The following is a 13,725-nucleotide window of genomic DNA, read 5'->3' as shown; positions in this document are numbered from 1 at the left end:
AACCTTAGATCTATGGGGCTCACCATGTTTTTTTTGAAGAATCCACTCGGTCCATCAGGTGAAATCCTATATGATGATGCATGGAACAAAAAATCAGCCATATCCATGGCTTAGGTGAACCACAACACATAGAACAATGGGGATGATATGCGAACAAGGTTTGTGTGGGGTCAACATGGTGTGTGCCTTTCATCAAACCCGTTCATCAGGTGTGACACACACACGTGAAGGTAATAGACAAAAATTAGCCTGATCCATTTTTAGAGGTTTTAGGCCCAGTTTTACATTGTTCCCATTGATGTAGGCCATCTGAGTTTTTTAATCAGGCTTATCTTTCGTATGTACGGTAAAAATAAGGTTTCTCACCTGATGGACGGCGTGGATTTCACATGTTCAACATAATAGACCCCACAGAACTCAGGTGTTTTACGCATTTTGATCTAGTGGACCACACATGTACAAAGAAATAGACGTCTTACATGAATGAAATCAACTGTCTACACTCAAGACTGATGGATTGCCTAACCAAGGGTTGGAGTAGCATATCTACGGGATATAACATCCATACAATGTCGGGTTGGGCTGGTCCGGGCTGGACCGGTTGGGTTAAAATGACTGGAGCCCAAGCTCAACTCAATATGATCGGATGATGCATGCAAGGCCCAGGACCACATGGGCCAAGCCATTAGGTCCAGGCCCAGCCCAAAGTGAGAGATGGGCTACGCCGCCCATTGAAATCAAAGGATACTAAACGGTCTGGCTAAGACAATAGGTGTGGCCCACCTATTGGGTGGATCAGCTTGATTTTCATAAGGTAATCTTGATGGTGGGCCCACCTTTTACATGGTAGATGTCCTGTACGAGTGACACATTAGCTGGAACATTGAGGCCACGTCCTAGATTTAACTTGCCACGGAGGTTCAATCGAAGGTGCGGTCCACAAGATGACACGTGGATAGATAAGTTGGAGATTTAGGGCCGTTTGGATACCACCAAATAAATTATTTTTTCTGCTTACAACTGTAGGTAAGTAATTTGCTTGAAATAAGTGAGTTTGATATATAATTAGTTATATATGATTGTTTTTACTTAAAAGTACTTCATCACTTCAGTTAATAGCTTTTTTATACTTTTCATAGGTGGCCGAAGAGTAGCTGAGGAGAGACGAAAAAGAGGAGATGCTGATGACTATGTTGTTTACCAAAACTATTTATTTTCTTAGTAAGTAGAAACTAAGGTAAGGTACTTGCGGCATAAGTAATTTATCTTAAGCAACTTAAAGATTCAAACGGGCCCTAAGCATTTTGATCAATATTAAACACTCATTTTTCTGATCATTGATCCAAGCAACAGGATCGTATGGTTGGTCTGATGCAACTGTACGTTCATCTCAGGGGACTTGATTGGTATAGATCGTTTATGACATAGAAACTCCTATCATGATCATGATTGTCCATCCTGTGGGCCGCACCTTGGATTGCCCATGTACCTGAAGATTGGCTTTGATTGGATGGCAATGGCATTCTAATCAAAGCCCAAAAAAGTAAACTGTCCATATCTTTGGAAGAAGAGGCCCATGATGAATATTGAACATTTATCTCAAGACCTGAAAAACCTAAACTTAACCAACCTTTGAAATCAATTGGAAATAAATGGTATTTCTGTTGGCCATTTTTTTTAGAAAAGCTTTGAAACATTAACAGCAATAAAGGTTGGAATTATTTTATTTAAGTCTTTGTGTAAGACAACCAAGTAAAATCTTACAGATGATCATAGTAGAGAACTGCAATTAAAATATTTGATTTAAGAAAAAATGGTGTGCATTATAGTTTATAGCAATCATAACTTTGCAACTAATTATTAGATTCACTGGTATTGGACTCGGATTCCATAGTAACCCCTCCATTAGCGAGCTTGGTACCGGTCGGAGTATTGTGGGCCCCTCATGTGTTTTATCCACGTAGTTCATTTATTTTTTTCAGATCATTTTATTGCATTATCCAAAACAATAGATAGATTCAAAGCTTGAGCGGACAACATTACAGGAAACCGTGGAGATCAAATACCTATCATTTGAAACTTCTCATGGGCCACATCAGTTTTAGACCAAGTTGATTTTTATGATTTTCTTTCATTAGGTTTATATGACTTTATGAATACTATTTCGGATGGCAAATAAGCATTGCGATGGGTGCTAGGAAGGTTTCAACAGTGGGCGTCACTATCCACACTACTTCCCATGGGGTGGTCCGCTTGAGCTTTGGATGTCTAATTCTTTTTTTTGTTCATGTTCTAAAATGTGCTTGCAACATGAATGGCTGGCATGGATAAAATGCATACTTCATAGTGAGGTCTGTGGAGCTTTTCCAGTATTGACTGGCACCAAGTCCGATGTGAGAGGGGTCACTACGAATTTGAGACCACACATATTATAAATAATTGAAAAGTTACCGGTGACCTCTGTGTCCTAACTAATCAATCACTGCCTAGATTCAAAAAATTCAATTATTTTACAACTAGTCTTAATTCAAAACCTACTGTATACTAAGTTTATTTGTTATATTAATTAGGGTTTTAAGAATCAAATTGTGGCCGAAAGTATTTGTTTGAGTGACATGAGAGTTATTTAGAAGTTTCTCGTGAGATTAGAAATCTTTTACTTTTTTAAAAATGCTTACTATTTTGAATCAAAACAATTTTTGTTTTCCTTTCTAAAAACAATCTTTATTTAGAAGGTCTATCTTAGAATTGATGACTTATAATAATGAATTGGGCCGACAACTATCTTATGGACAATGTTCCGTGGAATCAACCAATGGCTAGGACGGAGTTTATAATGTTATAGCGATCAATGCAAGAAGTGCAAGTAACAATTATTTTAATTGAGTAAAGTCATTGATCACAAATATAAACATGACAACAAATGACTCAAAGTTATTAAATGGGCTCACAATTGGTTACTTTATTATTAAATAACCGTGTCAAACTAGGCCACAACTCTACGAAGGCAAGGCTAACTTAGTGAACAGATGCTTTTCAGTCAATTGGATTAAAGATGAAAATCTTAAAAACATTACATAAAAGTGGCTCATAAATCAAGGAGTGCCTCTTGAGAAAAGGAAGAGTGGCATTACAGAGATGGAGTACCTCTTGATGAATCTACTATCAAAATACTTTATGGATACTTTATGGATTCACATATAGCTTAATTGATGAATTCATGGTTGAATTAAAAAAGCTCCAATTAATTACAGATCAGTTGATGAATGCTCAACAGAAATAATTAAAGAATTGATAGAAACAAATGACTAAATGACCAAAGAGTAGTTCATGAATATCCCGTTGAGCTCTAAATAAATCACCACACTCGCATCTTCTTTGCAATAACCAAAGTGCATAGATCGAAGACCATTAGTAATGATAACAATAACGTAGCCAATAGATGGTAATTAAGAGCAACCAATCATAAATCAATTGTTACAAAAGAGATGTAAATCAACACCTTAGACACAAAATATTATAAAGAAATGGAAGATGGAGTTTTATTTTATAAAGTTCCATTATAAATATAAAATTTCAATTCAACATATAAGCCTTTACCATCAATTGTTTCCAAACATAAAAATGTCACGCTACAATAGCTTATCATTACAATGGGATATTTCCATTCTAAACTTGAGCATGAGATTAATTTTTAAATGGAAGGGTATGATGTAAGACAACACATAGCCATCTATAATCAAAAGAAATCGAACTAGAAAGTTCAATCAAAATACCTAAGGTGCGTTATAGATTCCGATGCCTATAACTAAGCGACTAGCTAACCATTTTATTAAGATAATATGTTATTGAAAAGTTACGCGTAAGCTTTACATGCTAGCTAATACCAATGCCATTGGCTACTAAATGGTAGGTTTTATAGGTTAATATTGACTTCAAACTTAAAATGTACTATTTTTAACATTTTAAAGGTGTTATAGGATTCATTTCTCTTATAAGTTAAGAGAAAGAGTTTGAATTAGTTTAAAAGTTACTTTTTAAACTATTATTAAACTTAATTAATATTTTGCAAAAGTTTGGGATTGTGTTGCCTTGTATGTACTCACGGGTGAGCAAACTTTATCACGAATGATGTCATTCTCTACCGTAGACAGTGGTGTCTTGTCTTTTATGCACGCCCTGCTATGTTACTACGTGAGTTATGGCCATAAATGTAAAGCCATGGTTTAGTGATCCAAACCGTTCATGATATGAGATACTCATCTAATGGAACTTGCCTATAAAATTATTAAGATTGGAAAAGTCCTTGTCTTTCGATCAATGGCTCAAAAATGAACAACTAACGGCACGTTACAGTTTCAAAAGAAAATAGTTCAACGATCAAAGTGTTTCAATATCCCAACATCGAGATTTTCTCAATGTCCTCATACACGTCAGGCCCATCATATAAACGGTTTGGATCATTGAAACGTGTATCCACATGTATGAATAATCCTGCGTGTGAAGTACTCTATAATGCCTCGCTGCTGTGTACCCTTTTCCTTTTGGGTATACTGTGATTCTCCGTATGCAAACAAGAGATCTCGTACGTAGCATGCACGTATCTCAAATTGAACCTTCCAAATCATCGGCCCAATGTAGATGAGAACAAGTTCCTACCCGATGATTGGTGGGTATCTAATGCACAGTTAAGATGGAAGTAATTAACGGTCTATATTCAACGAGCAAATATCAATCAATCAGAGGCCTATCTTCCACCGAATACAATTTTAAGATCATGTCCCCATCTAAAACGGTCGCACTATGTGGACCATTTAATCTAATTGCATGCCACATGTACTATTTCATTGTGCAGGCACATGGAGAGAGCATGTGACTCGAGTCCCTTTCAATGACCATGTGACCATCGATGTGGACAGCGACATTGAAATTATAGAATCTTTGCGCGTAAATATAACAAGTTGGGTAGCTGATGATAGAGAATATGGAGGAGGGGGTCACGGGAGTGTGATCAACGGCTCACATGTAAGTCCTTACAAATCAACGGTTGTGGAACGTGTCCCGATTTGCAAGAAATCGCATTTCAAGAATGGATCCCGACGTACTTCATTGAAGGGCATAGTTTATAGAGGCTTGCCCGAATGCATTCGGATCCATGCATTATGATACGTCAGAACTTTAACCATGGGATTTGTTTTTTTTTTCTTTTGTTTCAAGTGATCCAATTCGTTTATGTGATATGGGTACACTTGGAGAGATGATGTTCATTTTATTTATCAAATTTAATACATAGACCCGTTGATGAGGGGAAAAAAAAGAAGTTACCTTGACTATACATTTTATAAGTAAAAGAATTAAATTTTCAAATGATTGACTGTTTCTATTCAACAACACAAGAGATCACACGTATTAACAAGTGGTCATGTTTCAACACGAGGTCTTGGGTTCCATACCCATAGGTGGTGAAATCCCACTACTTGCATGTGTAGGTGTGGGGTGTGTGTGTAAAAAAAATATTTAATTAACAAGTGATCATGTTTGATAATGTGTGTAATTAGGATAATACTAGAATGTCAAGGCCATATTTAACTCGGCTGTACACTTGTGGTCCAATGTAATAAATCAGTTGTAGAATCAGGCCTATGAAGGTTGATCTAATTATTTAAACACCAATGTTATAACGATAAGGTGATTGGAAAGGCGAGCGTTAGTTTTTTAATGGAATCTTTTTTACTTCGTAATAAGAAGTTTTCTTTCAACAATGATCGTATTTCTTAGGTTTTTCAGTAATGCAATAATAATGAATAAGATTAAAAATAAAGACTAATAACTATTTTTGTTGGTTTGTAAGTAAGATTAGTTCAATCAATAAAGAAAATTAAACTAAGTAGAGAAAAATAAAGAAAACTACTTATGACTACTTGAGCGGACAGAACAATCATGGTGTACAGCCTGTAAGATGTGATTGGTGTGATCTATCTAGTATGAAATAGACAATAGGTGGGATCCGACAACAAAAGTTGTGAATATTTAATCTACTCCTAAAGTACACTGCAGTAATGACTTTGGATGATAATGGATTACGCTATACTAAATTGTAGACTTATTATAACGGTAGTAAATAGTGTTGTGCTACGTAAAGAGGTGTATGTTGGTGAGTGTCAAAATCTCTTAATTGAGTGCTACTTATATAGAGTTATAAAGAAAATGCTTGAGTCAAGGCTTTCTTGTTGATTTGAACTTTTATTCCCGAAGGTTACCCAATCATATCCTAGTTGGATTCAAAATTTCCATTCGTGCCCTGATTTATATTTTACTCTAGAAGAACTCATTTCGTGATCTTCCGTAAACTCCGTGAAAGCATCAATCATTTCTATAAAACTTTCATTTTTTAATATGGTTGTGCGAGATAGCCATGTCATGGATACCCTAGATCAAAATGTTCGGAAGCATGCACCACTATTTCACGATGTACACGCGGCAGTCGATGAATGTATCGCTGCTCGACAGTGCGACGAGGTGCTGAGACGCATGTGATAACGTTATCAACGCTTGTTGTTGGGTACAGTCTCTTTCAAGAGTGGGCCATGATTGGCAATTTGTAGCCGTTCAATGGGGAGGTACACCATAGAAACAAACAAGAGAAAGTCACGGGTGAACATTGTCTTTCTTTCACGGGATCTTCTAGAATTTGTTCACTTTATGAAAAATACTTCAATGCTCTGGTAGGCTGTGATGGATGATATGCAGGCAGGCAGAAATTATATATATGGCATACAAATATTTCAAAATAAACGGTCCAAATTATGAATACCAGCTTAGATGTACGATGAACAGAGAATTATATATATTTCGTTATCAGATTGGTGTACATTCATTGAACAATTAAAATTGAAAACTATCCAATGGTCTTATTTTAAAAAATAAGTGGCTATTAATCAGAGGTTAGGATTATTCATCCAATCTTATTTTAAGAATGTGAAACAGATACAGCAGGCTCCACAACTGAGTCGGTTTAATTTAAGTTAAATATGCCATGTGTACTACTAGTACGTGCCTGTGTATGAACCGTTATAGTAGAGCTAGAGTATCAAATAACTTCCCGTCTTTCGTTCGCATGTATGTATGAAACTACATAAATCCCCTGCACCACTCACCACTCCCCAACTACATAAATCCCCTGCACCACTCACAACTCCCCACGCTCACACACACAGTCTCTCTCTCTCTCTCTCTCTCTCTCTCTCTCATACATTATCTCTCTCTCTCTCTCCCCTCCCCCACTCTCTCTCTCTCTCTCTCTCTCTCTCTCTCTCTCTCTCTCTCTCTCATACATTATCTCTCTCAGGCTCTCCCTCTCTCCCTCTCATAAACATTCAAAATGCGTAGTCACTGGCTTCTCCCCTTCCTCCTTCTCATCTCCACATCCGCCAACCCATCACCATCAACAGCAACCATAAACAAATCCCCTGCTAAGCCGCCGGACAACGAAACAATATACAAAATCTCAAAAAGCTTATGTTGGGGCTGCATCGCTGAATCCCTTCAATTCCTCTTCGCTCACAACTTAGTAAGAGCCAGACACTGGGAGCTTCCACTCGCCTGGGACTTCCAATTAGAGAAATACGCCCGTTGGTGGGCCCATCAACGCCAGGCCGACTGCAAGCTCGAACACTCCTTCCCTGAAGACGATTTCAAGCTGGGAGAAAATGTCTTCTGGGGTGGTGGCTCTGCCTGGACCCCTAACGACGCTGTCTCCGCCTGGGCTGAAGAAGAGAAGTACTACACGTACGCCACTAACACGTGCCAAGATGACCAAATGTGTGGCCATTACACCCAGATCGTCTGGAAGAGCACCCAACGGTTAGGATGTGCTCGAGTCGTTTGTGATGATGGAGATGTGTTCATGACATGTAATTACGATCCCCCAGGTAATTATGTGGGCGAAAGACCCTATTAAGTCATGTTTACCATATGGTTGAGCTGTGTGGGCCCCACATTGATTATTTTGTACGATCCAATCCGTCCACAGCATGTGCCTCCTCATGTTAGTCCTTCACTCCAAAAATCAGCCTGATCCATTACTCGGGTAGGCCGCAAACACAGGGAAGGTATGCCTACCACAGAAGCTTCGATATGGAATGTGGGGTCCAGGGTATGAAGGGACAAGCGTAAAATCAAGCTATTTCAAAACTTACGTGGGCCATATCAAGTGAATATATACGTTGTAAGTGTGATTTCACATTGATCCATGTGGTGTGGCCCACCTGAGTTTTTGATCGAGATGATGGCTAGGGATCAGAGTTAATATGAGGATGTACACCAGATTCATGGTTCGGATCTCACTTATAAAAGGTGGGTCACACACATCTCGAACATACGGTAAGTACCATGCGTGATGCGGGTCACCGAATTCTATCAATAGTCTATGCGTCAATCAATAAGTTGGATGTGTTGAAAATAGTGGACCGCTGTCTTAAATAAAATAATGGTTGAGATGTATTTGATGAGAGTACGGTTTCTCATATGAGTGTTTGTAAATATGGAGGTGGTTGTAACGTTATAGCGGTATTATTGGATATGATTTGTGAAGTTTGGAAATACAATATGCAACATTTGGGAGCTTGATTAGATGATCTGAACCGTGGATCTGACCCATTGTCTTATGTGGATTGGGTTTGATATGAAAAAATAAAAAATAAAATCTTCTACAATAATGAAAATCCCACCCCTTTGATCAACAGCCTATAAAAAAAGTCAAGGCAGGTTGCGAAGATTGAAGGTATAGATTCTCATGGCACCGTCCCATGCGTGGTTTGACGACTGGGCCAAGGCAACTCAAACTCGATTGAGACTGGTACGGTGCAACCCTCACCGTGGGGCCTACCTTGATGATATATTCTATATCCACACCGTCCATTCATTTTTCCAGAGCATTTTAGGTAATGAGCCCAAAAATGAAGCGCCAATTCTCAAAGTGGACCATACCACAAGAAACAATGCCTATTGACCAAGATTTTGGATCAAGCTGGCATTTGCTTTTCCTCTGCATCCAGGTTTATGTGGCATTATCAACAAGTTGGATGACAAATAAACACCACGGAAACATTATAGCAGGCCTTAGGAAGTTTTTAACGGTAGGGCACTCAATCACCTCTATATGGTCCACCTGATATCTGAATCTTTTTCATTTTTGAGCTCATGCCATCAAATGATATGGAAAAATGGTTGGATGGCATGGATATAAAATAAAGACATCAAGGTGGGCCCTATAGTAAGTGCCTAACCGTCTTGGGTCAGCCTTGAGCTGCACTTAATCCGCTCCCTCTATTGAGATGAGTCTTTTGAGCAACTCTCTTTACAAAAGTATCATTTCATGTGATTTTATTAAAGAGATCTCAATTCTAAATACGGGTGCAAATGGATTGGGCTGACCTCATGGGTCATTGGGCCCAACCTAAACTTTGGGTGGGTTGAATCCAAAACTTTGACTTGAATTATCAAATGGGTCAAGACTACTTCCTTCCGGAATAACCTAAACTGGACTCATTTAAAAGAGATCTGTTTGGGTTATACCAAATGGGATCTAATCTATACTTAGGTGCCTATTTGGTTTTCCATTTACCACGGTAGTTGGTTTTAAAGAAGTCATGATGACTTTTTACTTGTATTTGTAACGATTGCCATGATTCCAAATGACTGCTCTCACACGTTTGGTTTTTACCATTTAAATGGTGTAATGGAAGAGAAGGTAGTAGCCCTGTGTTTGATAAAACCAAACAAGTCATAAAAGAAAAAACAGTTTAGGGTCTGATTGTTAAAAAAAGAGTTTTAACACAAAGGTCATAGGTTAAGTATCTATTGTGGTGTGGGTGGGTGTGAGTACGTAAAAAAGAAAAAGAAAAGGAAAGAAAAAATAGTTAATTAAGCAGTATTCTTCCCCTTTCAAGCTAAGCTATATAGCATTGGTTTAATGTATTTTTTAGATCCTCTACTTGCCACAAACAGGAATTACTGTTTTCCTTCCATCTTTGATGATGTGGCCCAATAACGTCACAACAAACAGAAAGAGGATCCTGATTCTTTTCTAAAACATGGTTGCCTTCAAATTCTTACAGCAATTTAAGGTGCAATATTGTTGATGGAGAATATACCAAAACTCATACTAATTAAGCAATTCTAGTGCATTAATTTTACTTGTTGAATTCAAACTTCTTACCATTATAATTTTTACCATCGAAATTATAGTCACCACTAATTGAATGGTTTTGAAATATCATCCATAAAAACTCAATTGTAATATCTAAATCTGATCTAAACTCAACACTAGAAAAATAAATAAATAAATAAATAAAAAGGCATAGCCCATATCAAGTCAGCTGCTTTATACTTTTCCCTAAGCATACCTGAACTAAAATTTAATGGGTTAGATTTGGGTTCAAAATTCTAACCCATTTTTCAAATGGGTCAACCCTACTTATAAAGTGTTGTGAAATTACACTCATGGCATACCAAGCATAGCTCCATATTGGCAAATCTCTCTGTCCACAATTTCTTAGATCGATAATATCTAGGAGATTTAAAATTTGCAGCCTTTTCCAAGATATTATCTAGAAAATTAATCTCTTACAAATAAGATAACTTAAAAACTATGATTATTATCATCTAAAAATATTTTTAAAATTATATCAGTTTGCTTATAGTGACTAGTTTGACATTTTAGCTAAATTCATAATTAATATAGCTGTAATTTTGCAATAAATTTGCAAAAATTGAAAAGTGCCAATATTTCTTATATATCCCCATGTTATCTCAATAATATTGTTTTGATTATCTATTACAAAAGCATTGCAAGATTTTTAAAATCTCAATAATATTTGTCACTCTTCATATCATAGGTATGACTTAGATGCATAGTAGTAAAAATTAGGATCATTACTGTTGCTCCGGTGGTAGACTCTCAGGAGTTTCAATATCCAATCAAGGGTTCGAGTATCCTAGTCTAAAAGATAAGCATCTATGAATTAAATAATAATAATAATAAGAAAATAAGTGTACATGAAAAAGAGGCCGTTGGGGAGTTGATTAGTTGTTACCTGGGCAGCACCTTATCCTTACCATGATAATTGTGTTATATATCCACGCCGTCCATCTGTTTAATCAGCTTATTTTAGTGTGTAAGCACAAAATTTAAATACATTCAAATTTCATGAGGACCACACCACTAGAAACAATGGTGAATGACCATTAAAAACCTTTTGTTGGCCATGAAAGTTTTGAATCAAGTCGATGTTTGAATTTTCCATCCGGCTAGGTCTGGTTGACCTTATCAACGGTAGGATGACAGGTAAACATTATGGTGGGGTCCAGTAAGTTTTTAATGAGGCCTTCCTATGGTATGGTACACCTAGGGGTGTACACGAGTCGATCCGGGTCGAACTGGGCTCAACTAGGCCTGGCCCGGTCACCAGCCACACCCAGCTCGAACCTGGCCTGGCCCGGTCACTGAGCCAATTTGTCCAGCCCGAACCCCGCCCGATCAGCAATCGGGCGAGTTCAGGCCTAGTTCAGGCCAGCTTCGAACCTTACAGCAAGGCTTTTGCTCAATCCTCTACCTACCATCTCCATCATGCATATGGTCGACTTATAGGGTGATTAGAACCATAGTCTGGTGGACAACCATGCCAATTGAACAAACCCAGCTGTCCAATCTGTCTACATTTTATCTGTTGTAATAGGATGCTCATATTTCTGGTACACTTTCCTCAACCTTCCGTCTGTGGGCCACTAATTCAAACTAAGATAGTTCAATTGCCACTAATTTTGGGCTATGGTTATATATGTGTGGCAGAAATGGATGTGAGGGAGAACAAAATGCTTGGTTTAGGATGGCAACTTGTTTTTTCACGAGTTGTAGCACAAAGTTCACTGGGTTGAGCCATTAGATCAGTTGGTGTTGTTCTCTGTCGCAACCTTGAACACACAGGTTGTATCCCTGCTTATTTTCCAAAAACGGAAAATCACATGATTTCCGCAGTTTAAGCCTTGGAGACTGGAAAAGGGACATATGCCTCCATCAAAGGGATGTGTGAATGAATCAGTAGCAACAACGGGATCTGGAATCGGAAGTGATCATGGCCAATCCTCATCTAAGAAAGGAAAGGCTAATCTGCACAATGTACCCATTGAAGAACATTTTCATTTTCCTTTAGTAGAAAAAAAGCAGTCTTCTTTGGGAAAGTTAAGCTTCAAATCTACGAGGAACTCACTGAAGAAGTTTGGAAGAAGTAAAGCAATGCAAAAGATTTATGGACGCCCCCACAACCCAAGAGATGAACAGATGGTTCAGGATTTCCGCAATTTGCTTTTAAAAGAAGGCCAGCTTCCTGGGAAACATGATGATTATCATACCCTTCTACGGGTCGGGCTGAGTCGGGTTTCGGCATGAGTCGGTCCAAACTGGGACCTACCTGAACTCGGCCCGAACTCAGTTTCGAGAAAATGGCCCGTCCCGACCCGAACTCAGTTCCAGGTCAGGCCGAGTCGAGCGAGTTAACCGGGCTAGCCCGGTTCGTGTACAGCCCTATGTACACCTGAGATTTAAATTTACTTAATTTTGGTCGAAATTCTAAAATGAGATGTAAAAACATTGAGAGGAAGTGAAATGACTACTTCATTATTTACGTGACTACGCCTTTGCACTTCTGAAATTAAAAAGAAAATTGATAGGCTACATGAATTTAGATTAAGTAGGAAATGGTGAACTCATGCTTAAAATTTAAGCCCATTTATTAATGGGATCAGGCTCAGTAGCGTGTAGGAGCCAGTCAGCCCAGCTTAAACTGGACTCAGCCTAGTCCGTTTAATGTTTGAAGGGCATTTTTGTAAATATCATCATAATCTGGCACACACGACAAACAAGTAGATCTTACACAAAAGAGGGGGGCTGAGTTTTTGCTGGGGCTGGATTCAAACGTGGGTCATGCATAATCATCACGGGTCAGATTGGGGCCGTTTGATTTGACCTGTCATGGGCCTGGGTTTTAGGATGCAGGCCAAGCTTGTACAGACCTCAGCCCAATATGAACTGAGCCCTTTGACAGCCCTAATACTTACTGTTGGCCCCTGGCTGATACCACAGCCAAGGTGGGAGCGGATTAGGTGAGAGCGCCGGTACACGTCGGTGGGATGCCTGACTGTGGGGCCCACTGTGATGTATGATACTACATCCACGCCGTCCATCCATATTGAAAGCTAATTTCAGTGAATGATCCAAAAATTGAAACAGTTACAAATCCCAGATGGACCATAGTACAGGAAACAGCGGTGACTAACCATTAAAAACTTCTTGTGGGCCACAGAAACTTTGGATAAAGATGATATTTGTGTGGAATATTCATCTAGTTGTTTGTGACCTTATCAACAGGTTATATGGAAATTAAACATTCTGATGGAATCCATGGAGTTTTTAATGGTGGAGATTCAATCATGACTGTTTCCGGTGGTGTGGTCTACCTAAGATTTGAGTCAGCTTCATTTTTAGGATAGTTCACTAAAGTTAGCTTTCAAAATAATTGGCCGGTGTGGATTTAAGGCATATACATCAGTATGAGTCCCACTGTGGAACCGGGGTCTCACCTAATTCGCTCCCAGCCAAAGTTACGACAAGCTCAGCCCCGGAAACGGATTGGCTACTCCCTGCCACTAGCCCGGTGGCTGATGGTC

At 38.6% G+C, this 13,725-nt stretch overlaps 1 protein-coding gene across 1 annotated transcript; it reads left to right on the top strand.

Annotated features, from left to right (window-relative positions):
* The first annotated feature begins 7,266 nt into the window (after positions 1-7,266).
* Positions 7,267-8,631, top strand: LOC131256774 (pathogenesis-related protein PR-1-like). The gene has a single exon (XM_058257814.1). It carries the CDS (start codon positions 7,382-7,384, stop codon positions 7,958-7,960), a length of 579 nt encoding a protein of 192 aa, XP_058113797.1. The 5' UTR covers positions 7,267-7,381; the 3' UTR covers positions 7,961-8,631.
* The last annotated feature ends 5,094 nt before the right edge of the window (positions 8,632-13,725 follow it).

The sequence above is a fragment of the Magnolia sinica genome, chromosome 9, assembly GCF_029962835.1.
Source record: "Magnolia sinica isolate HGM2019 chromosome 9, MsV1, whole genome shotgun sequence".
Taxonomy (NCBI): Eukaryota; Viridiplantae; Streptophyta; class Magnoliopsida; order Magnoliales; family Magnoliaceae; genus Magnolia; species Magnolia sinica.
Note: the sequence above shows the minus strand (reverse complement) of the source record. Positions and strands in the feature narration are given on the sequence as shown.

What these genes read in the sequence shown, in the direction of transcription:
- LOC131256774 (XM_058257814.1), top strand. Translation starts at nt 7,382, where the DNA reads ATGCGTAGTCACTGGCTTCTCCCCTTCCTCCTTCTCATCTCCACATCC.